Source organism: Cnephaeus nilssonii (genome assembly GCF_951640355.1).
Source record: "Cnephaeus nilssonii genome assembly, chromosome: 19".
Lineage (NCBI taxonomy): Eukaryota > Metazoa > Chordata > Mammalia > Chiroptera > Vespertilionidae > Cnephaeus > Cnephaeus nilssonii.
The window spans coordinates 21,022,450-21,048,050 of NC_137090.1; the positions used below are offsets into that span (position 1 = coordinate 21,022,450).

General features: G+C 43.4%; 2 protein-coding genes across 3 annotated transcripts in view; one reads left to right on the forward strand and one right to left on the reverse strand.

The window, feature by feature from the left end:
- Positions 1-1,902: 1,902 nt before the first annotated feature.
- LOC307115580 (E3 ubiquitin-protein ligase NRDP1-like) lies at positions 1,903-4,526 on the reverse strand. The gene has a single exon (XM_079798834.1). It carries the CDS (start codon positions 3,866-3,868, stop codon positions 2,915-2,917), a length of 954 nt encoding a protein of 317 aa, XP_079654960.1. The 5' UTR covers positions 3,869-4,526; the 3' UTR covers positions 1,903-2,914.
- An 18,515-nt stretch (positions 4,527-23,041) lies between these two features.
- Positions 23,042-25,601, forward strand: part of DHX40 (DEAH-box helicase 40) — a 41,798-nt gene continuing 39,238 nt past the window's right edge. For both annotated transcript variants that reach the window (XM_079797849.1, XM_079797850.1), the window contains exons 1-2: positions 23,042-23,212; positions 24,031-24,198. In XM_079797849.1, the coding sequence (XP_079653975.1) occupies positions 23,101-23,212; positions 24,031-24,198 (280 nt within the window). In that variant the 5' untranslated portion in view covers positions 23,042-23,100. The remainder of the gene's footprint in view (positions 23,213-24,030; positions 24,199-25,601) is intronic.

Here is a 25,601-nt window from a genome sequence, read left to right on the forward strand (position 1 = left end):
CTTTGCTAATAAAAGGTTTTTTTAATTTTTAAAAATTTTTATTGATTTCAGAGAGGAAGGGCGAGGGAGAGAGAGATAGAAACATCAACGATGAGAATCATTGATTGACTGCCTCCTGTACGTCCCCTACTGGGGATCAAGCCAGCCCACAACATGGGCATGTGCCCTGACCAAGAATTGAACCGTGACCTCCTTGTTCATAGGTCGACGTTCAACCATTGAGCCACACCTGCAGGGCAGAAGTTTTAAAATATATATTTATTATTCAGGGAAAAGAATATTTTCTTTTTCTCACGACAGGGAAGAGGTGGCAGCAAGTGCCTGCCAAAGGGCGTATCGAGGTTTGACAAGCACAGCAGGCAGTCGGTGGGTCCAGGTGTCCTTCACATTTGCTTCTTTGGTTAGGAGGCATGGGATGGGGTTGGGGCTTCCCTGCCTACGATGGGATCCCAGATTCCAAAGCAAAGATGGAACACGGGAGAGAGGTGCATGCGTATCTTCTGTGGAAAGTTGTCAGACCCCAGGAGCACAAGGGCGTGGAATTTGAGGCAGAAGCAGACCCTGGAAAAACACAAAACTCAGGTCCCTGGAGAGCGAGTGTTGGCTGCTGCAGAGCAGGAGGCGGGATGGAAGGTGCAGGAGGGCACAGAGGGCAAAGATGTGAGGTGCCCGCTAACCCCAGGCAGACTGCCTCCTAAAACAAGGGCTCGCTCTTAAGACAAGGGTAGGTGACAAAATGAGGAAGCAGGAGGGGGAATTAAGATGAGAAGAAGGTCAGAGCAGAGGAGAAGCCTTCACCAGAAGGGGAGTGATACTGAATTAAGGATTTAGAGAGTTGAGGGGAAGGTTTATTATTAGTGCAGTCAGCACCGTGGAGCAGCGCCTGTAACACAACCTGCAACCTGCAGAGCCACTCATGGGAAGCGGGGAGCCTGAGCTGAGCTTCCTGGCTCGTCTGAGGATGCGGACAGGCGGGGATGGGCCTTGATGAGGCAGGCGGGGCCCTGGCGAGTGGAAGAAATGCAGTAACCAGACCAAGTATAGCAACGTTTTCAAATTCCTGCGCTCAGTGTCCTGGAGCTGGAACATATGACTGCTCCCTACACCCTTCAAGCTGTATCCCTCCACTCCACTCCCAGTGGAGTCCTTTTTCTTTTTTTCAATATATTTTTTATTGCCCAGCCGGCATGGCTCAGTGGTTGAGCATCAACCTATGAACCAGGAGATCATGGTTCAATTCCCGGTAAACACATATGCCTGGGTTTTTATTGATTTCAGAGAGGAAGAGAGAGATGGAAACATCAATACATCAATGATGAGAGAGAATCATTGATCGATCGGCTGCCTCCTGCACGCCCTCTCCTGGGGACCTAGCCCCCAAGCCAGGCATGTGCCCTGAATCTACCTATGACCTCGTGGTTCATAGGTCAAGGCTCAACCACTAAGTCAGGCCAGCCAGGCCCAGTGGAGTCTTGACCCAACTACCCAGACCTACAGCAAGCTGGTCTCGAATAAAACTCCATAAAGAGAAACAGCTGTTACATGGCCATCTCTCTTTAACCCCACTCCCACCTGCATATGAAAATAACCACACCCTCTCTCCCTCCCCTCGTCTTACTCTGCCCGTCACCTAGGGGTCAGGGAAGCCTGAAAAGGAGCTGAGGTCCTTCAGGGGCTTGGGTGAGAGCGGGAACAGCCCTCACTCAGAGACAAAGACAGAATGTGTATCCCACCTTGCCTGGTGAAGCTTAGAGCCCGGCTATCATCTCCAAGGAAATGGAGTGTGTGTGGGGGGTGGTCCTTCAAAATTACTACTCTATCCAGAGGGGCCGGGAGCAGAGTTCTCGGGGGGCACAGGCATCAGTGCGGGACTGTCGCCATCGGGGGACGGGAGGGAGCTCCTCGCCTCGGGTGGCCTTATGGAGGGTTGGGGCAGAGCTAAGTTCAGCCCAGGACTCCCGTGGCCTTCCTCAATCGAAGCCCAAGGCTGTGCTGGGAAGGAAAAGTTATAAAACACGCCCCAGCCCTGTCCCACCCTGTCCGGAACCCCCGCCATAGGAACAGCTGAAGAAAAGTTTTAAGCTTTGTTGATTTTTTTTTCTTTTTCCTTTCTTAAAAAAAAAATTAAAAAAAAGTAAATGAAATTGCCAACAATGTGGCTGGGCTGGAAAAGTGGGGTAGCCATGACCAGGCCATTCAAAAAATAAAAATAAAAAAGTGGGAGGGTGTGAACTGTAAACAGCAATCACAGCGCCAGAGAGGGGGAGGGAAGCATTACGGCCTGGGCCCCAGAGGCAGTGCCACCTGATTCCTGCAAAAGCCAGAGAGCTGCTGCTTGTGAGCATAGTCCCCCCAACAGACGTGTCCCCTGTCCCCCCACGCCTGCCTCTCCCTAATGAAGAGGAAGTATAGGAAAGAAGAGCTCATCTGGAAATCTCCAGCTTCCCAACCTGCACACCTGCAGGCCCAGGGGCAGCCCGCACCTTCACGGCGGGCTAAGCAAGGTACTGCGTGGCACGGAGGTCCAGTCTTCCCCAAGGACCTCGCTGATGGCCAGTTATTGGCTCGTTGTGTCTAGGGTTTTGGTTCCACCCTTACTATTCCTTTAGGATGTCACCTCCCCAAAGCTGCCCTCTCAGGGTTTAGAGTCAACAGGCCTGCCTGCGCAGGGTGGCTGGTCTTGGAGGAGGGGAACAGTGGAAGATTCCTCCCCCCCCCCCCCCCCCCCATTCTGATCCTCTAGAGACGGTGAATATGTTTGTGCTTTCTGAAAATGTCTGGAACCAGAGACCCTGAGCGGGAAAATAGATATCGAGCTGGGGACTCTCCCAACAGACATCGTAGGGGGAGAAATTAGGCCAAAGAAGGGACTCTGGCTTTCCCACCTGACAGGCTCCCGACAGCCCGCCGAGACCTACATCTCCTCCACGCCATGCGAAAAGATCATGACCAGGCCCGGCTCCTGCACCATGTCATCGCCCATGTGCTGGTTCTCACAGGCCATCACCACCACAGCCTGCTTGCCGGGGATGCGCTTGGCCACGTAGTTCTTATAGCACCGCCGGTTCATCTGTCTCGTCTCCAGCGTGGCCAGACCCTGGGGCCAGCTCCGCTCGTGGGCGTTTTCGATCAGCTCGCTGACCACAGAGGCAGGGCAGCCACTGTCCAGCAGGGAGCGCTCGATGACAGCCTGGAGGCCAGCATCCGGGGTGGAGATCATCCCTCCCCAGCGGGTCACTCTGGCCGGCTGCAGGGAGCGCACCCACTGCAGGACCTCGCTGTCCTCACGGGGCTCCTGCAGGCGCTGCAGGTCGGGGCTGGCACTGCGCGCCGCGGCCAGGTGTGCCTTCAGCTGCCGGAGGGCTCGCCTCTGCTCCGCCAGCTGGTGCGCGTGGTCGGCCGAGGTCTTCTCCAGCTCCGCCAGGCGCGCCTGCTGCTGCTGGACCACGGCGCGCAGGTGCGTGATGCAGTGGTGGTTCGGCAGCTCCTCTCTGGGCATCTCCAGGCCGTCGCCCTGCTCGCAGGTCACAGGCCGCCTGGGGTTGTGCTCACAGTCGCTGAGGTGCGACCTGAGGTTGTCAAGCCGGACCACGGCCCTGCAGCCGAAGACGGCGTTGTCGCAGGCGATCCGCAGCTTGGACAGCATGTTCTGCATGATCCGAGGCACTGGGCTCAGGTGGGCAACCGTCACGGCGCTGCGGTCCACCGGGCACGTCTGCTGCTGGGAGAACCACTGGGTGATGCAGGCGTTGCAGAAGGCATGCTCGCAGTGAGGGGCCTGCACTGGTTCCTCCAAGACGCCGCCGCAAATCGGACAGATCAGATCCTCGTCAACGTCCCCCTGGAAGCGGGTGACATCGTACCCCATGTCTCATCACTGACACGCAGGCCCTTCCGAGTGCTGGGGGGCAGGTTCCCTGTTCTCAAGGCTCCAGCCCCCCGAATGCCTCCCCTCAGTGCCACTCCGGCGACGCTTCCGGGAACCGACCTTGTTGGCGATTCTCCATCTGAAGGCTTCCTTCCCAGCCTTCAGCTCCATCGCCAAGGGGATGCATGTGATGTCACAATCAGGAGCGCCCCCCTGGAAGCAGTCCGGGCTCTCTGCACCCCAGCCCCGGGGAGCAGAGGCCGGAGCACTGATGCTCATTGTAGTTATTTACTTACTTTTTCATTGCACTTGGGATTGCCCTAGAATGCAAAATTCTCAACATGATTTGTGTGTGTGTGTGTGTGTGTGTGTGTGTGTGTGTGTGTGTTAGTCCTCACCCGAGGATATTTTTTCCATTAATTTTTTTAGAGAGAGTGGAAGGGAGAGAGAGAGAAACATCCGTAGGAGAGAGACACATCAATTGGTTCCCTCCTGCATGTGCCCCAACCAGGGCTGGGGATGTGCCCTTGACTGGGAATCAAACCCTCAACCCTAGGCACACTCGTAGGTTGTGAGATTAGCTTTGAACTCAGAATAAATAAGTAGAGCGAGGGGAGGAGAAAAGTGTTTTTCTTTAGTGATCTCAAAATCATCTAAGCCTCGCTGAAACCGGTTTGGCTCAGTGGGTAGAGCGTCGGCCTGCGGACTGAAAGGTCCCAGGTTTGATTCCGGTCAAGGGCATGTACCTTGGTTGCGGGCACATTCCCAGTAGGGGGTGTGCAGGAGGCAGCTGATCGATGTTTCTCTCTCATCGATGTTTCTAACTCTCTATCCCTCTCTCTTCCTCTCTGTAAAAAATCAATAAAATATATTTTTAAAAAAATCATCTAAGCCTGACCCTCTCCAAACTCCTCTTGGTGGCTGGTTGTATCTCTTAAGTTAATCAACTCGGTGCAAGTTGAAGCTACGTCCTCCTCCTTCGATGCAAGATTGTCTCTAATCGTATTCCAGCCCCACGCCTTGCTTTGTACCATTGCTATTTATTTATGCATCCCATGCAATATGGTATAGACTTTGACAGCAAAGTCTATATAGTTCAGCATTACATTCCCCAAAATATCTAGCACAGTGCCTGTCCCTGAGTAAGCACATATAATTATTTGCTGAACTAAATGTTTTATTTTGTATTGCCATAGGTACTTTTTGGACCAACTTAACTGACCCCTTGAAGTTCCTAAATCACAAATGTGTATTTAGTTTAGCCTCGTTGAAACTATATTCATGCATGCACTGATGTTTTTTTAAAGTAATCTGGTTTTGGACGAGTTTGCCTGATCTTTCTGAGCCTCAGTGTATAGCATGTAGGAATCAAAATTCTTATTAGACAGTACTTAATGGTGCAGGAATTTTAAAAAGAACACACATCAACTAGTATAGGACCAGACATATGGTAGTATTTAATAAATTAATGGTCATCCATCAAGAAATTAGGAATTTTCAAGGTTAATTGAAAACCATGTTATTTGATTATGTAAAAAAAATGTGCTAGTTATTTGTTAGCAGCATTTGTTATTAGTTATTTCCTGTAAAGAAATCATGATATTATAAGATCCTTTCTTTAATCAGCTTTCTTGAGGTAATTCTATATAATAAAAGGCCAGGGACCATAAGCGTAAGGACCGGAATGACTGCTCGACCAGTCACCATGAGGTGCATTGACCACCTCTCGGTCCCTCCCCTCCCCCACCCCCCATCCACGCCCACAGGTGAACAGGGAACCACAGGGAAGCAGGTGGGTGGCGGCGCGACGGGACTGGGGACTGGTGAGCGGGCGGACTGGCTGACCTCTTGGTCCCTCCCCCTGGCCCACAGGCTTCGATGGATCAGCGATGGTGAACAGGGAACCGGGGTGGGTGATGGGAGGACCAGGCTGGCTGTCAGGCCGTTGGGATCCCCAGCTCATCCCCAGCTGCTCAGGGGCTCAGGCTGGCAGGAAAGCGGGCACTGGCGACCTCACCTCCATGTGTGTGAGCCAGGCCAGCCGCTGATGGAACGTGCTGCCCACTCGGGGCCACTCACACAGGCGCTGCCGCCACCGCTGCCATTGCTGCTGGGGCTTGCAGCGCTGATGGCAGCTGTGGGCGCGCCTGCGACCTACCCGCCCTGGCGGCAGAGGCGGCGTTCGGCCTGGGGACTGGTGAACAGGCAGAAGATGGCCCTGATCGCAGGCTAGGCCTAGGGACCCTACCTGCACGATTTCGTGTGCTGGGCCTCTAGTTTACATATAATAAAGTGGATCAATTTTCAGTGATAAATACATACAGCTGTGTGTGTAATCACCACCACAAACGGTAGAATATTAACAGCACTGTAGAAAGTTCTCTGACACCCCTCCTGCAGGCAATTCCATCCTTCCACCCCCCAGGCCTGGCAACCACCAATTTGTTTTCTTCAAAAGATACTTTTTATTTACTAAGCAAATATTTATGAGGGTCTTCTATTTGGAAGTCCTTGAACGAGATACTTCATAGAATACAAAGATAACTAAGGCAGCTTGTGTCCTTAAATACCTAAAATCTAGCCTAATTTTATGTAATGATATGGGGCTGAATTTCAATACGATTATGCCTTCCAAAGAGGAATAGGAAGAGGATATATTGCAAATGCTTCCCTCACTTTTAGAACACAGAACAAAATCATGGACCTTCGCGGATGCAACTAATTATGATTTCTTTTAAAAGGCACAAATTTATGATTGCTTGATGTTCCAGGTAATTATTACAAAGTAAACTTTAACATTAAGTAACATAGCTATAGGAAACAGTGCAGAAATCGTAAGTGCCCAGCTTGATCTTTCTAGGTTATTTAATGTGGACCTAGACCAGCTCTTCTGACCAATACAGTAAAAAAAGGCATCATCCTAAAGCCTTTTGGTTTAGATTGAATAATTACACCCTTGAAAGAAAGAAAGAGATAAGAGAATAATGTTCTGCAAAGGCTCCCACAGAATTGTGGGGATAAGTTGTGAGAAAATGGATGGGACATTAAAATTCATGAGGAAATGTGAATAACAAAGTGATTATTATGCAGGATCAGGTTTTGGTGGTTCCCCCTCCCCTCCCATCATTATAGAAAGACAAAATCATTATCATGATCTGCCATGTGTTTTTCTTTTGTTATTAGGTACTGGGACCGGCCTATGAAATGTTTTGTGTTACCCAGGGGAATGGTCACAGTGGTGAGGAATTGTGGTCGGGGTGCACGTGGCTACCTGTGGTTCTAATTCTTTAGACCAGAGAAAAGGAACAAATTAAAAAGCAAGACAGAACGGCTGGGGGTGCATTTTCTTGTGACTACAAAGAACTGAGTCTATTCTTCCCCTAACTGGCCCATGCTTCATGTTTTACACCTGCCAATTCCGGAATAAACAAAAATGGTATTTGCATTTGGAGCCTCCCTGGTCAATACAAGGGGACTACAGTTAATTTCAAAAGGGGTAAAACATATGATTTTAGAAAGGTATTAACACCAGCAGAAAAAGCAACCCGAAAATAATAATCCTATAAAAATTTGTAAAGTGGGGTCAAAAATGTACCACACTATATAATTCCAATATACAAAGAAAACATTGGAATGATTTTTCTCTTGACTTGTTTAAACTGTTCAAAGTTTTAAATTTCAGTGGATATATGTTTTTATTTTTAAATGTTTAATTTTATTATTTAAGAAAATCTGCTTTCATAATGTTTTCTTGTTTCATTGTGGTTTCTACTATCTTTTTAATTTAAAATGCACTGATAACCCCTTTTAGATTTCCCTGTTATTTCTAGTTCTTGGGGTCCAGTTTTCCTGTTTGTTGGGGTTCCTGATCTTTCTCATGATGGCTTATTTTCTCATGGAATATGTAATTATTTTGTTGTTGTGAGCTCATCTTCAGTAGGGGATGTCTATTCTATGGAAACTAGGGCCCCAGTGCATGAATTCGTGCACCTTGAAAAGAACTATGGTGGGCACAGGGGCGGGTGTCGGCCCATCCTCCACGCCCCTGCCCAGCCCCTCCCGCCGTGGCCCCCGGTCCCCTGTCTGCCAGCAGCTCCGCTTCCACCACCTCTGCTCCCATGCGCTGGTGGTGCCAGCCCCGCTTGCACCCGCTGATGGCATGTTCCGTGCTCTGTCGCCTGCTGCCAATGCCCGCCATGTTCTTCACTCTGGCCCCTGCTGCTGATGCCCACCATGTTATGCATGTGCCCCCTGGTGGTCAGTGCACGTCATAGCGACTGATTGTTCAGTTGTTCTGCTGTTCGGTCTATTTGCATATTAGGGTTTTATATATGTAGATTTCTTACACCCTGACAGTGTCCTTACAGGAGACTGCCCCCACAGAACAGTTCTTTATTTTCCTGTAGATTTGCATTGCCTATTTGTTTCTGGCATCTAGATAATTCTATTTCTTATATTTTATCAAGAGTATGTTTTTTTGTGTGTGTAAGGCAAAACTAGATTTAATTCATTCAGGTTGCTAAAAGTTCCATGAGGTAAAAAGAGCAATTTGTTTGCCTAATTTATAATTAAATGAAAAGAGATGTAGCTCATTTAAAGTAAAAAATAAAATAAAATAAAGTAAAAATGATTGCACATGTGCAAAGTCTTAGAATTATCAACTACAATCTCAGTATTTTAGTAATCACTAGATTACTGAGACCAATAACCCCTAAACTTGTTTTCTCTGTCTACATCATATTTCCTTTGTGTGTGTGTATTTACTTTGTGATGAGAATTGGGAACCCAGTAGCGTTAGGTAAAGCTTAGAGGTATTCTGTAAAAATTGGGTTTAATTTTGCTCAGTCAAATTTCATGTACTAGATGGAAAAGCACTGAAAATGAAATTTTAGATAAAAGCCTACTGATGCAACAAATATCTATATTTAAAACATAGAAATAAAGTTAGTGACACATTCAATAGGGAGGACACAAACAGCTGGTGGAAAGAGCAGTGGCCTGGAGATTGGAAAGCTGTACCTTTTCTCCGCCTTTGTCTAGCTGAATGGCCTGGGCAAGTCACTGAAGATCTTGAAGTCTCAATCTCCTCATCTCTCAAATGAGACTGGCATGCTCTTCAGTTTAACATTCCATCATTCTAGTTACAGTAGTGCAGAGAGAGTGAGTGCCATTAGAAAATGCCTTGAAATCCCGACACTGTTGAGTGAAATAAAATGAGAGATAGAAGAACCAAGATACAAATTGCTTTTTTAAATACTTGGGTGTAATATTTGAAAAATAAATATTTGGATTTTTTTTAAATCTAAAAAGTTGAAAAACTTTCAAACTTTCAAAAGATGTCTCACAGATTTTAACTGTATAATTTAAGTGTAAGTCACTTCCTTTGCTAAATTTTGCCCCTATGAAGAAATGCTGCTTGAATAATTGCATATATATAACGTTAACCCATACCAAAAAAAAAAAAAAAAGGATTAAAATCTAAATGTAAAACCTAACACTGAAAACTCTAAAAGGAAACATCTTTGTGACCTTGGATTAGGCAAAAGCACAATCCAAAGGAAAAACACTGATAATTTGGACTTTATCAAAATTAAGGATTTCTTCTCTTTGAAAGACACAATTAAGAAAATTAAAAAACAAGCTATAGACTAAGTCAAAATATTAGCAAAGCATGTATCTGATAAAGGACTTTAATCCAGAATGTATAAGGAATTCTCAAAACTCAATAATACTAGTAAGAAAATAAACAACCCTTCTCTCCCACGCACTGCCCCGACCCGCGGGGCAACAACGCAGTCGCTAGAGACGAACCTAAGAGAAATGAGACAAACAAGGGACGCGGAGAATGGAGGCAAGACAAATGGGTTTCTGATCAAGCCTCGAAATTTTATTCTTACAGCGGTGCCTTATATCCAAGTCAGGGAGTGGGAGGTGGGGCGCGGGGAGTGAACTGTGGACCTATCAGTGCTTGCCAGCGGGGGCTGCAGGCAGGGGAGGGGGTATGAGGAAGTTCTAGAAGGGGAGATGTCTAGGAGGGATAGGGGCTGAGCGGATCATGTGGACTTAGATAATTTGGCTAAGGTCGTAAAGGGTGTTGACTAAAGATAAAGGATGGGGCGGTTGAAGGGCAGCTATGCGAAGAATGCTTTGTCCTCAGGCATGAGGAAGTAAGCCAATGGTGAAGACTAAGTTTCCATGAGGTTCTGTTTCATTAGCTTACTAAAATAATGTTAGAATTAATTTGTCATTGACTCTTGGCTCCTGACATCTCCTCCCTCTCTGTTTAAGAGAAGGGAGTGGGCCTTAACCAACCGGGGAGACATTGACCTGGTTCCTCCCGTGGGCTTTGTATGCCCACCATGTGTGGCTCTTGACGTCTTTTGGGGAGGAGAGGCAGAGCCATTATTTTTATTGATGTCAACCTCTATGCAAACCAGGTATACTCTCAGGGAAATCCAGAGGAGGTTGAAAATGTTTGAACCTTCCCTTGCAATGCTTTGCTCTGCACCCGGTTTGATACCCATACCTCTGGCTCTGGCCAGAGCGTAGGTAAGCATCCCTCTGGTTAAGATGCTGTCCCCGTAGGGAAGGAGCGAGTCTGGGTCTGGAGGTTTTCGCGCTCTTGGTAAACCGAGTCCCACCTATCAGCCATTTCCAGGCGTTGATAGTGAACCTGGATGGGTTTTACTAAAGCTGAATCTATTTGCTATTTTACAAGGTCGGTTATTTTTCTAAATGCCCAAGGGCCAAATGTCTTCATGGCTGGAGCATTCCTGTTAATTCCTCTCTGTTGCAGGAATCCACATGGTCTAGGAGTTGTTTTCTGAAAATATACAAACACATTCTCGACCAAGGTTAATAGAGAACTCTTTTCCATAAATTTTACTTGGGATCCTTTATTTTTTGCCCAAACAATTTTCCTTTGGCTTATTTTGACACCATATATGTTTTTCATGGGTGTCCTGCTGTATGAAAATTAATTTTCAAAGTAAAAAATTTTTTCTAGATGTAATTTACTTACAGGATATTTTTTCTTACATGGTATTTTTCCACTATCCCCCTTTTTTATTTAATTTTTAGGAGGCTTTGGAAGATTTTTATAATGCAGTCTTGATAACTTTAAATTTTAATTTTTGCACAAAATATGACTGCTTTAGGTTCATTGCATGTTAAGTAATTTTACCATGAAATGAACTATCAATAGAAATTTTGGTTAATACTTTAGGAACAGCTTTTGTACAATTACATTTTCTTGAATATTTACTTATTTTCAATTAGCCAATTTAAATTAATCTGAAAACTTGACTATTTTACTGTCAAATTTAATACTCATTAAATAACAACAATCTTAGTTTACTCAGTAAATATTAATGGAAAGGATTATTTTGCATCCTTGAGAAAGCCCTGAGCATTTCTGGATTTAGATATAGGGCAGCTGCCATCAGCCAACTCTCTGTTGCCTGGGTCTCAATCTAAGCTGGGCCAAGTCTCTGTACGTTGCCTGGGTCCCGATTTGAGCTGGCATGGGAAGCGCGAAGCAGCCATGGGGCAGGAGACCTCCTTCAGAAGGGGCGAGTGTTCAAGCCCCTGCAATGTTGGGGGGGTGAGGTTCTGTGCCCCACCTCTGTTGACCCCCAAATTCTCTCCTGATGGCCCCTCTGCGACTGTGCCTGTCTTAGGTTGTTCCTCCCTTGAGGAATCTTACCCGTCTTTGACTAACCAGCCATCCTCCGGGGCCAAGCAGGGTGATGTGAGGTTCAGTTCTGTCTCCTTGGTAGCCTACGCCCCTATGGCCTCCATGCCCAGCACCTGCCTTGGGATCCCCTCGCCTGCTGGTGGGGCCCTGGCATTGATCACAGATCTTGGGGAACCCAGGTTTCTTCTCCAGGGAGGGCCCATCTCACGCCATTGGGCGAGAGACAGATCCATGGTACCAGTCATTATGAGGCTTTAACCTCAGCATGAACAGAAAACTCAGGCAACAGCTGTGGGCAATTGGATTGTGAGAAGAGGGTCCCTCTTGGCAAAAAGAGCAAGAAGGGTCAATATAGAATGCTCAAATGCTTTCCCAAGGGGCCTTCCACACAGTGGAAGGGATTAAATTCTTTCATGTCCTTTTTAAATTGCTGCCAAACATTCAAAGAATTAATTTGTAAGTTTGGGATAATTGTACAATGTGCTGTTGTAAAATATCAAAAAGTATAATGAAATTGTAAAATATCATGTAAGAATATTTTTTGTTCTAGGCCATGGCAATTCAATCTCAAACTGGCTATCAATTTCCTTTTATATAGAAAAGGTCTTAACCAGTTAAAGTCTCCTAATAATTTCTAAAAGTCATTTAATCTTTTCTTATCTACACCTTCTGAGGCCTAATGCATTGGTTATCAATTACAGTCTCTATGATATTTGAAGGAAACCTCTATTTCCTTCCAAAATAATTTTCAGGTTACAGAGAGTTTCATTTAAATATCTGTCTTTCTTTTTATAACAAGCAACCTGTATGGTTACAGCTTGAAAGGCAAGCCTCAGGCGACTAGCTAGCTATATTACAAGTATTCTTACAGTAAGGCTGACTACTAATTTACTTTCAGATTTAACATTTTAATAACAATTTTCAGTTTATACTGTAAATGTTAGTGAAATAGAATTTAAAATCTTAAAATTTCTTTTTTATAAATTTATAATTATATTTGTAAAGTATCCTCTTAGGCTTATTTGAATATACAGAGGAATCATGGGAAGCCTTCAGTAACCCTTTTAGAAAACTTATTTAAATTGCTTACAAAGACATTGGCTTATTTAAAGGAAGGGGACTGGCCTTTGTTATTACAAGATGGTGGGCAGTAACCACGTGGCCAGAGAGGCAGGCAAGATGGCGGCTGCCTCACAAGCGGCAAATGTTGCCCCGCCTCTAGCTTAATTAAGAATGCTGGCGGCTACGAGTCAGGATTCAATTACTTATAAAAACATTGGCTTCTCATGTAACTTAATTTATATGAGACATTGATTATATTTTAAAAATCCAATTTATAAGGTAACTTAAGTAGATATCTTTAATTTAAAAAGCAAAGAAACCTATTGAGTAAAACTTATAGGTTTGATATTTTATTGGTCTGATCCAAAAGTATGAACACTGTCCCACCTCCAGCCGATCCAAAAATGCAGGCTGCTTGAGGCTTTTGTCTTTTTAGAAATTTTACTGCTGTTGAAAATGTTGGCTATATTTAAATATATTGTTTTTGCCCTTCTAACAGGCAAGAACTTTGATTATTTTATAAAGCTTTCCATGAAGAGAGAATAGACTTTTTGAAATACATTTAAGGGCTTGTGAAATGTCTTAAAAGCTATTCTCAAAACCTTGAAATACCTTGGAAAGGTCAAACATATAATATATATATATGTATATATGATTTAAAGATTATATACTTAAATTATCTTAAAGAATATCAATTAAATTTAAACTGTATCGCAGAATTAATTCTCTTTTTTAAATCAGACCAAGAAGTAACATGTTTTGAATTCCTAATTATTTAAGAGAAAACACATTTTATTTTCTCAAAAATTAAGTTGCTATACTCTAGGCATTTAGTTACCACAATTATGTAAGTTCTCCCAATTCAATCTGAACCTTAAACTTCCAGAGTTTGCAAGTCAAATATTTAGCAGTTCTTTATTAATAACCCTTTATTATTTTTTTTTTTTTTAAGAATAAATTTTAAAATCTAATAGTTAACTTTAAATCATGTTTTTTCTAGCTGGGGTTGGCCTAGCCACTTGACCTTTTCTGGGAAGGTCGGCTAGCAAAAGGTGTAGCCATTGAAATGCAAATGAACATTCTTCTAAGATGGCTGCTGGGGGGAACCAGCCTACCTGCATGCTAGGGGAAGGGCGTGTCCACCCCTCCCTCCATAAAAAAGGGTGTAGCTTTAAAACCTTTTAATGGAGAGTAAAGAGACCTTAAACTTTCAGAGCTTTAAATCCTAGGTAGCAAAATTAAATACTTAGCATTTCTCAAATCAATAATACTTTTACATTTTTAAGGATACATTTCAAATAAAATATAAGGCATAGTCAATTAATAGATTAACTTCTATCATCTAGACTTCATACTAGGCATACTTAGATCAACATTTCAGTATTATTAATTTCAATACATTTAGATAATTTGAACTTAAAAGTTGTAAATTTCCAGCCAATAGGCTTGGCACAGCCACTAAATTTTTTAAAGAATTTTTCCTGCTGGGGAAGTCAAGAAACAAACCCATAGCTATTCACATGTAAATTTCAATACATTTCCTTGGGAAACTAGCCTGTATTTCTTTCCCCGGTTCATCTCCGCCATTTTTAAGGTCAAAAACAGTCTCGGGTTTTTATTCTGTACACAGCAAAAGGTCAAGTTCAGCTCAAAACTATGCGCACTCGTTTTTAAACTGGCCTTTTCCCTTGCATGTGCACAGAAATCCCGGATGCATTTATGAATTTGTAAAAGCTTTAAGTCATTAGCTGGAAAATAAATAAAGATGATGAAGATGAGGCCTTTCAAAGTGGCTGTCTTGGGGAGTGGCGTCCATATTGGATCGCCACGTGTCTCCCTTCCCCCACCTCCTTCTTTCTTAGGGGGAAGATTCAGTACTGGTCTGGCATCTACTGTTTTTATTTTATTTACTTTTTTCAATTTTTATTTATTTTTATTTTTAAGGAAAGAAAAGATTTTTAGGATAAAGAATTATTGGCCGTTGCTGAGAAGTTCCTTTTATTCTTTTTTACTTGGTTACAAGTAGTTTACACATGGAGGCAGAAGAGGTGCAGATGGTATTATTAGAGACTTGCACCCTTCCATTGCAGGCTGTAAGGCCGTGGCTGCACCCCACTTAGACATTCTTAAACTCTCCTGTGCTGAATCAAGGCCATCACCAATTAAAATAGGAATTTTCTCTGGACCAAAAGTCTCATAATAATCCTGAAGGGCGTGTGGAAGGGGGATGGGAGTTTTCTTTAAGAATTTCCTCCCCCGTTTTAATAACTTCTTGAACGTCAGGGTCATGTGAGTGGATTTTTAGCATGTACGTTACTTAAATTCCAATAGGAAAAAGTACGTTACAGGAATTTTTTCAGGGCCAAAGGCTTGATAAAAATCTTGTAAAGCATCTCCTACTCTAACCCATCGTCTATGATTGATGGTTCCTCCTAGGGGGAACCAGGGAATGCCCCATATCTGGTCGGCTGGATGGCTTTTTAGGTAATTATCCTCTCCCACGTAAGCCTCCGGGCTGTATCCAGGTCAGCCTGACTTTTCTCGCCAACTGTGAAATCAAAGCGGAACTTTCTCCTTTCAATATTGCTCTTTACTCCCTTGCTTGCGTGAAACAGTCGGTAGGTATAACCCGCCTACTCGGACCCTCATAGACGAGGAAGATCCCTGATGTCCCCGTCCCGTAGGGATCGGGGAGGTGAACTCCTCGTGGTTGAGTCTATGAGGTGGACGACCTTACGTTCATAGCAAGCTCAAGGTTTGGAGGGCAATTTTACTCAGTGAGAAACTTCCGACAGAGAAATCAAGCAGGGATACTAGGTCAAGTGATTCAGAGTCGTCACTACCGAGACTGGGTACCCTTAACTCTTCCCCAGTACGGTGAGGTGACTGCTTATTAGTGGGCAAGAGGAATTGACCCGAAAAGCCAATAATAACAGCCGAGCAGAGAGGGGTGAAAATGCTCCACTTACCTTACTCCGATCTGACTCGCGGCGGGTGCGCGGCGATCTAGGGCGGAATTTAATCCGAGGGTCGCGGAATTTAATCCGAAGGTCGCGGAATTTAATCCGAAGGTCGCGGAATTTAATCCGAAGGTCGCGGAATTTAATCCGAAGGTCGCGGAATTTAATCCGAGGGTCGCCTGGCCAGGCCTTTCCAGTGGATGTTCTCGTCGGAGGGTCTCTAGACCACGTTGGGCGCCATTTTGCCCCGACCCGCGGGGCAACAACGCAGTCGCTAGAGACGAACCTAAGAGAAATGAGACAAACAAGGGACGCGGAGAATGGAGGCAAGACAAATGGGTTTCTGATCAAGCCTCGAAATTTTATTCTTACAGCGGTGCCTTATATCCAAGTCAGGGAGTGGGAGGTGGGGCGCGGGGAGTGAACTGTGGACCTATCAGTGCTTGCCAGCGGGGGCTGCAGGCAGGGGAGGGGGTATGAGGAAGTTCTAGAAGGGGAGATGTCTAGGAGGGATAGGGGCTGAGCGGATCATGTGGACTTAGATAATTTGGCTAAGGTCGTAAAGGGTGTTGACTAAAGATAAAGGATGGGGCGGTTGAAGGGCAGCTATGCGAAGAATGCTTTGTCCTCAGGCATGAGGAAGTAAGCCAATGGTGAAGACTAAGTTTCCATGAGGTTCTGTTTCATTAGCTTACTAAAATAATGTTAGAATTAATTTGTCATTGACTCTTGGCTCCTGACAACGCACAAGTTGTCAAAAGATTTGAAAGGATACTTCACCAAAGGTATATGGACGGCAAATAAATACATAAAAAGATGTTTAACGCCAGTGTCACAGATGTATGCAAATGAAAATCGTAATGACATACCACCACTACCTAATGAAAAGGGTTAGACAAACTGACAACACCAAGTTCTAGCAGCGATGTGGAGCCACTGGAGTTCTCAGACGTGGCTGGTAGAAGTGCAACATGGTCCAGTCTCTTTGGAAAAACGGTTTGGCAGTTTCTTATAAATATACATTTATCACTCAAACCACCAATTCTACTTCTAGAGAAGTGAAAATGTATGATCACCTAAAACCCTGTGTGTGAATATTTATAGTGGCTTTATGCATAATCACCAAAAACTCGAAACAATATGAATGTCCTTCAGCTAAGGAATTGATAAATTGTGGTACATTCATATAATGGAATATTATTCAGTAATAAAAAGGGTTAAATAATTGATACTACAACTATATTCAAATATAGATGAATCTCAAAGAAACTATGCTGAATGAAGCAAACCAGACCAAAAAAGAGTACATATTATATGATTCCACTCATATGACATTTTGGAAGAGGTCAAACTATACAGACAGAAAACAGCTCAGTGGTCGTCAGGGTCTAGAAGTAAAGGAAGGGCTTGCCCACAAGGCAGCATAAGGGAATTTGTTAGAGTGATAAAACTGTTTTATATCTTTATAATAGTGGTGATTATAAAGCATATACACTTGTCAAAATTCATAAAACTCAAAACTATCTACTAAAATTACTATTTGGAAGTTACTCCTCAGTAAACCTAAACACCCCCCAATAGACTTATAAACAATGCTTATCACAGATTTTAATAATAACTTAAAAGTATAAGCTCCTTTTTCTCTAAAGAAAATATTGTATCATAACTGAGAAATCAATAAGGACAATAAAATAACTATTAAAATGAAAAATATTTTAAAATCTATGTGCCTTAAAATAAGTACTACTAAATATGCACATTACTTAAATGATTGTGATAGTAATTTTTAATCTTTTCCACTTTTTGATTTTATGAGATAAATGTCAATGAAAGTTTGTGTGTGTGTGTGTTTTTTTCCCAGAGAAGCAGTAGTTTCATTTTTCTTTCAGATAATGTTGGTGCTGAAGTTTCTCAAATAAACCCAGCTTGCCACCTTCAGGCAAGTGAGAGATTTACAGAGACCATTACCAGAGATAGAACATTAATTTTGCAGATTTCTCCATAATCCATACTTAACAGTATCTTCATCACATGCTTTTGTGAGATTTCTTCGGTCCAGAATTTTTCCCTGACATTTTTTTGGAATTTTCCCAACTTACAAAGCTCAGTTCAAATGCCACTAACTCCAAGAAGATTTCCCTGATCACTCTAGTTTTTCCTCCTCTAAATATTTTATCCCCTTGAATATATGTAATGCCATGGAAGGTAGTGATCATTTCTTACTCATATTTTTATGCCTCTGTATGGCTATTAAAAAGGGTACATATAAGAGTTGTGCATTCTAATACTGAAAGAATACATGGATGAATAAATGAATAAATGAATCATTAAATGAATGAATGAATGAATGAATGAATAGGAAGTTAGAGTAATTGTTGAACCTTCATTTGAAAGAGGCCTTATTTTACTAATAGAATGATGGGAATCCCACACATTTATTCAAGATCATATGCATATCTGTAAAGCATGAATTTTCATTAACAATGGCTAGAATTGTCTCAATCTTTACTAAACTCTCAATTAAATTATGTCATTGATGAATGAAATGACTGCTTGGTGACTGACTGGTCCTGTGATACTAACTCAAATCTTAATATCTGGACCCCTGAAATATAATATTAAAAAGAAGGAAAAGAGCCTGGCCGGCGTAGCTCAGTGGTTGAACGTCAACCTATGAACCAGGAGGTCACGGTTCCATTCCCAGTCAGGGCACATGCCCAAGTTGCGGGTTAGATCCCCAGTGTGGGTTGTGCAAGAGGCAGCCAATCAATGATTCTCTCTCATCATTGATGTTTCTATCTCTCTCTCCCTTTCCATTCCTCTCTGAAATCAATAAAAATATTTTTTTTAAAAAGAGAGGAAGTATGGAGACGATGATGTCTTGCTTTTGGATTGAAAGGAGGATACTTCTCTAAGTTCTACTATGTGACCATCTATTCATTTTCCTCCAGATTTCCAAATTGCTAACATCCCATAGGCATGTTAACAAAATATATAACAGTGGCACGTGGTCCACCACCACTTCATTCAGGAAAAATTCCCAGTTGTTTCTGTCTAGTTCTACCTGGTTAGGTAGTGAGGTTCTTCGGCATGCTCCTATTCCCTCCACAATGTTCAAGCTCCCCTTCCTCTCTTTCCAGGCCTACATGTATCCAGGAGTGTTAAATGACAAATGGGCCATATGTTTTTTTGTTTTTAATTTTTTTTGAAGGGTGAGTGAACCACACTTGGGGTTGGCTCATCTTCTTAAAATTTTTCCAAGACCTTTCTAACGAAAAATTCTCTTTCTCCTGGCCACATTGAGGGCTCTTTGTTCCCTCTATCAGTTCTTCCTTTATCACTGTATTAGAGACCTTTATTTCTGGTGCACGACATTCGTGAACTGGGTGGGGGCGGGGAGGGGGAGGAAGGCCCCTCAGCCCAGCCTGCACCCTTTTGCAGACCAGGAGCTCTCAGGGGATGTCCGGCTGATGGCTTAGGCCCGCTTCCCGCAGTTGGACATCCTTAGAGCTCCTGCGGAGGTGGGAGAGGCTCCCGCCACTGCCGCTGTGCTCACCAGCTGTGAGCTCAGCTTCTGGCTGAGCAGCACTCCCCTGTGGGAGTGCACTGACTACCAGGGGGCAGCTCCTGCATTGAGAGTCTGCCCCCTGGTGGTCACTGCACATCATAGAGACCGGTCATTCCACTGTTTGGTCGATTTGCATGTTACCCTTTTCTCTGATCTCTCTCTAGGCACACTCTTATCCACCTTAGTGAATAACCAGTTCTTCAAGCACGCACAGGAGGATCTGGGCTTAGCCCATAGGTCAGCAGTGTCCCTGGATCTTTGTATCTGTTCTGGTGAGGGCTGGAGCGGGAGAGAGGCCCTTGGCTTACTAGTAAGATAAAAATAGGGGAGGGAAATATAAAGAAACATTCAGATTCCTATTCTGAAACACAAATCTGCCACAAATGTGTACTTAAAATACCTACAGGGACTAAAAGTGTTTTCTCTCCTTCAGTCCTGCATCCTTTCTGAAAATGAAAACTTGCTTTTCCCTCTCATCAGTACCTCTGTGTTTCTACTCTCCTAAACACACCTTCTAACTGTACCCCAGTAACCTCATTGACCAAGTCTTTTTAAATCATCATACATACACTGTAGCAGTGGTATCTTTTTCTGGCTATTCTTTTCTCTCCCTTTCATTTACCTGGTTCTAACCAGGCATCTCCAAATGCATTAGGAACATTTTCTGTTTGCTTTGTGATTTTCTTCTCATCCATATACAATCAGCTTCTCTTTACAAAACAACTATAATTTTGGTCAAATTCATTAACTTAAAAAAATCCATGTACTTCGATACCATTAGTTACTCTCCTGTGACTTCCTGTTGTAATTAACTTTCTAAATATCACCATTTTTAACTTTCTGGATTTTATTGTATTAAAAATCTTTGATAATTGTCCTTTCACTCCAGTGATTTTTTCTTAAATTATAACAGTGGCTCTATACTCTCCTTTCTTTCCTGAAGATGATTTAAAAATTTGTTCCCATTTTTGTAAATCTTTAATGTTGAGGCTCCTTGCTGTCTTTTAGGTGCTCAGAAACAGATTACTTCGACTCAAGATCATTTTGAAAGACTGATTATGCAGCAGTAGCAGCAGGGTGGAATTCATATTTCTCACACTCCTTTAAATATAATTTCTTTCAGGTTTTTGTTACTACCCAAAGAAAACAGGAAATCGATTCAATGTTGGTTGTTGGGGACACTGACCTTTCTTCTCATATTAAACCCATATATTTTCTATTTTCACTCTATATTTGTTTCTTGTTTGCCTTTGTAATTTGTAAGCTCGCTGGGCAGGAAATAATTGTTGATCTTTCCATTTGAAATAGCCTGGAGCACATGGTTATTAATGGTAACATGTCTTAAATGCCCTTGCTTTTAAAATCAACAATGTTAAATAACGTTTACGGTTTTTATGTTTACTTTTCTTCATTCTTGGTTTGCAGGTTTTATTCTGGATACTCTTATTAGGTGGTTCTCAAATAAGAATAGTTATTCTGTAATAGTTTATTAACAAACATTGGAATAAAATACTACGTTAGGCATCAAGATTTAGATAATCCCATTACATTAAAGTGGTTATTAGTGAGGTTTGAATCCTGGTCCTGTTACCTCTTTGTTTTGTTGTCTTGGACATGTATGTGAGCCTTGATTTTCACATGTGAAAATTAGGAATAACAACAACCTACCTTTCTGGTTCTTTGTAAGGAATAAATGAAAAATGTACATTAAATGTTTGACTACTAAGTGCTCAATAAATGGTAACTATCATTGGTCTGATATGATTTTGCTCATTTTCTTAAAAAGTAACTTTACTGTGTCACTGATATAGCTGCCCTGTACTGAAATACTTTGCCCTGTACTCACCAATATCTTGCTTGTACTACAAATGTCTTTTTGCTTTTTTTCTGAATTGTAATATTTTGAATTTCTAACATACTCAAGAAGGTTAGGAGATTCCCTTAATGGATGAAATATGGGCTGTTCTCTTATTACCATATTTATTCCTGTAGCACATAAGTTTTGAATATATATAGTTGTGAGAAAGTTGTACTTCATTTGGTATCATTCAAATTTTGATGAACTTGCATTTTAGGAGATGTTAATTAGTCCCTTTAAAAAATGCTCACCTGACGATATGTTTTATTGATTTGAGAGAGAGAGAGAGAGAGAGAGAGAGAAACATCTATGTAAGAAACATTCATTGGTTGCCTCCCATATACCCCTGAGGGGGGATCAAACCCACACCTAGGTTTGTGCCCTGACTGGGAATCGAACCCGCAAACTTCTGATGCAGGAGACAATGCTCCAACCCAGTCACCCAGCGGGGGCAATTAGTCCCTTTATAAAACCTCTGTAAATACATTTTATTGAAACATACATCATGCATTTATGTACTGTTTTTGCAAAGACTTTAACATTATTTTATTTTTTCCATCACCATTTATACCCTCTATGCCCTCTTCCACCTCCACCTCCACCCCCCCACCCCTACTCCCACCCCCACTCCCGCAATCCTCACACTGTTGTCTATGTCCATGAGTTCTCAATTTCTTTTTTGTGGGCATGTTTCCCTACATGCCCACCCCCCACCCCCACCCCGAGGCTTTTTTATTAAAAATTTTTCAATTACAATTGACATTCAATAGTATATTGTTTTGGGTGCATTTTCCCTTTTGGGAGTATGCCCACGCCTTTCCCATCTTCTTCTTCTTCCTCCCAAGGCGCACCTAAGCACTAACCACTGAAAAACACCACCCAGGGTTCCAAGGACAGCTTTTGAAACCTGGTCAGAGAGGAGAATAGTGGCCTATAGTTAATGGTGAAGTGACAACTTTTCAGTTGTGTTGGTTAATCCGTGTGTGTGTGTGTGTGTGTGTGTGTGTGTGTGTGTAATTTTAGAGAGGAAGGGAGATAGGGAGAGATATAAACATCAATGATGAGAGGTAATCCTTGATTGGCTGCCTCCTGCATGCCCCGCACTGGATCCAGCCCACAACCTGGGCATATTCCCTGACTGGTTATGGGAACCATGACCTCCTGGTTCATAGGTCGAGGCTCAATCTCTGAGCCACCCAGCTGGTCTGCGTTGGTTAATTCTAACAGCAGAAACGGTTGACAAGCCCAAGAAACAAACTTCTTGTGTTGATTTTGTGACATTGACACTATTTTCAAAATTGGAACGTTCTATAACAGAAAAGATGTCCCCCGAGTACCTTTTCTGAAAAGTAGTCCTATCTCTGTTTAACTTTTCAGATCTTGTGGTTTCCCAAGGAATCCACACCGAATTGAAAGTGAGCTTAATTCCTCTGGAAACCAATCATTCATTCACCCATCCAGCATATCCAACAAATAGGGACGACCCACTTTGAAGGGCTTTGCTGGGCTCTGCGTGTACTATGGTTTTCTAAAGTTCCTCGTGTCCACTTGGAGGAAAGGGAAGAAAATAAACGTGTAAAAACATTCAAATGCATTTTATGAAGGAAATGAACAGCGTAGGGGACCTAAGTTTTGGACACAACGAAACTAGAAGCTCTGCAACTCGGCGCCTTGAACAGCTTATTTCGGGCCGAGCTAGGCGCGAATGGATCGCGGAGCGCCGCACTCGCGGAGGGTCCCAGCCGCCGGCAAAGGGTCCCATCGCGTCAGGTGCGGACGTGACCGGGAAAAGGGTGTCGCCTGGCTCCTCTGCGCACAAGGGGGCAGGAGGAGGCCCTTGCAGACCTTGGGGATGGATGGCTTCGCACCCGAGGCGCAGCGCACACCGGCGGGCGGCGGGGGCCACGCGGCCGCGGGGGGGAGGAGCTTTCCCGCCTCTCGAGACACGTCATCGGGCAGCTCCCCGGCCGGTGCTCCCGGTCGCACGCGCGGAAGTAAACACCGCTACGTCATCAGGGTGCGCCTGCGCCTTCCCCTCCGGTCTCCCCGCTGCGGTGGACGGGCTCAGCTCCGCTCGGGGCCAGGTCTATGTCCCGGTTTCCCACCGTCGCGGGCAGGGCGCCAAGGCGGCAAGAGGAGGGAGAGCGGCCCAGAGACCCCCAGGAAGAGCGGCCTTCGGCTGTTTCCATCGCGGATAGAGGTGCGATTCTCGGGACGCTGCCCTGGCCAGCGAGAGTTACGGCTGGGGCTTTCGGGGGGCGTAAAAGTCTGCCTGGGGCTGGCAGAGAAGAGTGGGCGGGAGGCCGCAGCCTGCTGCTCGCCCTCCGAGCCAGAAGCGAACTTTGCGTCCAATGGGAGCACTTGGGTCTAGAGGGGGGCGGTCCCAGACCCAAGTTGAGTGAAAACCCTCTGGGGGCCAAAAAAGTGAACCCCGAAGCCCAGACGCGCTCTCCTGTTAACCAGGCGCATAAAGCCTTTGTTCTCTACCCATCTACCCCCGCCCCCCTCCTCCTCCGCCTTCGTCGGGTCGCCAGCCTGCCTTTGGGTACTGTATAGAGAGGGAGCCAGTTTCTAGGAGCCAGTTTCCATGGTTACCCACCACTTGGCCTTCTGGGATATGTCACTCTGAACAGGGACCTAACTTGAACCATGAATCAGAAGCAGACACAGGTGGCTCTTAATTCAGCTGACAGTTTTCTGCTGGGTTCCAGTTTTTGTTCTATTTTTTAATAAAATTGGGTTTTGTATAGGTATACTTGCATATACGTTGCCTTGTACTAGGCTAACTTTGAGCCATGCATTAGCAGATGCTCAACTTGTTAGATTTCGCAAAAAAGTTGTTCTGGGCTTATAAACCTTCACTTACAAATTAGACTTAGGTGATTTAATTGATAAGTCATTGGTTGATGTTTTCCAACCCGAAAATTTTATTGTTTTTTTCTTTTCAGTTCTGGAAAATTGAGTCAAAGATACCTTTACAGACCTTTTAATTGCACAGTTGTTTTTCTCTCATTACAGAAGACAAAGGATGCACATCACAGGAGGGAGGAACTACTCCAACTTTTCCTATTCAAAAACAAAGAAAAAAGCTTATTCAAGCTGTGAGGGACAATTCGTTCCTTATTGTTACTGGAAATACAGGAAGTGGTAAAACAACTCAACTTCCAAAATATCTATATGAAGCAGGTAATGATATTCTGGGATAATTTTGGGAGGTTTAAAAATATACCCTCTTGCGCTAGCTGATTTGGCTCAGTGACTAGAGCATCGGCTTGCAGACTGAAGGGTCCCGGGTTTGATTTTGGTCAAGGGCATATGCCCAGGTTGTATGCTCGATCCCCAGTGGGGGGCATGCAGGAAGCAGCCGATCAGTGATTCTCTCTCATCATCGATGCTTCTATCTTCTCTCCCTCTCCCTTCCTCTCTGAAATCAATTAAAATATATTTTTTAAAATCCTCTATACCACAAATGCCCACTATTGGTTTTACAGACCCAATTCTTCTCTTGGTCTGTCCCTACATCTTCCCTGCTTCTCTGTGGTTTTATTTCAGATTCAGAGATTAGTTGAGATGGCAACTTTTCCATTTTTAATTACCATAATAATCCTAAGTAAAATTATAGGTATATACTGATTCTCTGCTATAGAATAAGGTTGTCTTGCAGTAGACTATTAACCATTGGGTATTGAAATCATTTTTGGAGAGAGGGATATATTAATATCTGTTGCTGACATTAGTATTTCTTGGTTCTTTCTCCAGAGCATTATCAGGTATTTATTTCCTGACTGTGCTAACACCAGCTAACAAATTACCCTTAAAGTGTCTTTTACTTTATTATGCTAAAACTTCCTAGCATAAGGTTAATATAGAATAAAATTATATTGGATATTATTCATATAAACAAATAAAAACTTCTTAGCTTATATATTAACTTACTCTCATGCATCAAACCTAAGATGCCTTTGATTAAGACATACCACTATTTTTTACTATTAACTATTAATGGAGGAAAACTCATCAATTGTCAGATGTATCTCCTTTTCAAAGATATTTTAAATAGTAAAAAAAAAAAGTGCCTATAGAATCTATATAAAGTGATACATTTAAACTTCTGTGACAAAGATAAATCTACTTTAGGAAGTATGTGGAATTTTATTGATTTCTAGAGATTAAAAATGTTTGGCTTATTTTTTAAAAGATGTTTTTATTGATTTCAGAGTGGAAGGAAGAGGGAGAGAGAGATCAGCTGCCTCCTGCACATCCTTCACTGGGATCGAGCCCACAGTGCCCTGACCGGGAATTGCACCGTGACCTCCTGGTTCATAGGTCGATGCTCAACCTCTGAGCCACACACTGGGTTTGGCTTACTCTTTAGACTAAATCTTTATATTGGATTTTTCTTTTTAAATTGATTTCAGTGAGGAAGGGGGAGATAGAAACATCAGTGCTGAGAGAAAATCATTGATTGGCTGCCTCCTGCCTCCCCCTTCTGGGGATTAAGCCTGCAACCTAGGCATGTGCCCTTGACCAGAATCAAACCTGGGACACTTCAGTCCGCAGGCCAATGCTCTATCCACTGAGCCAAACCA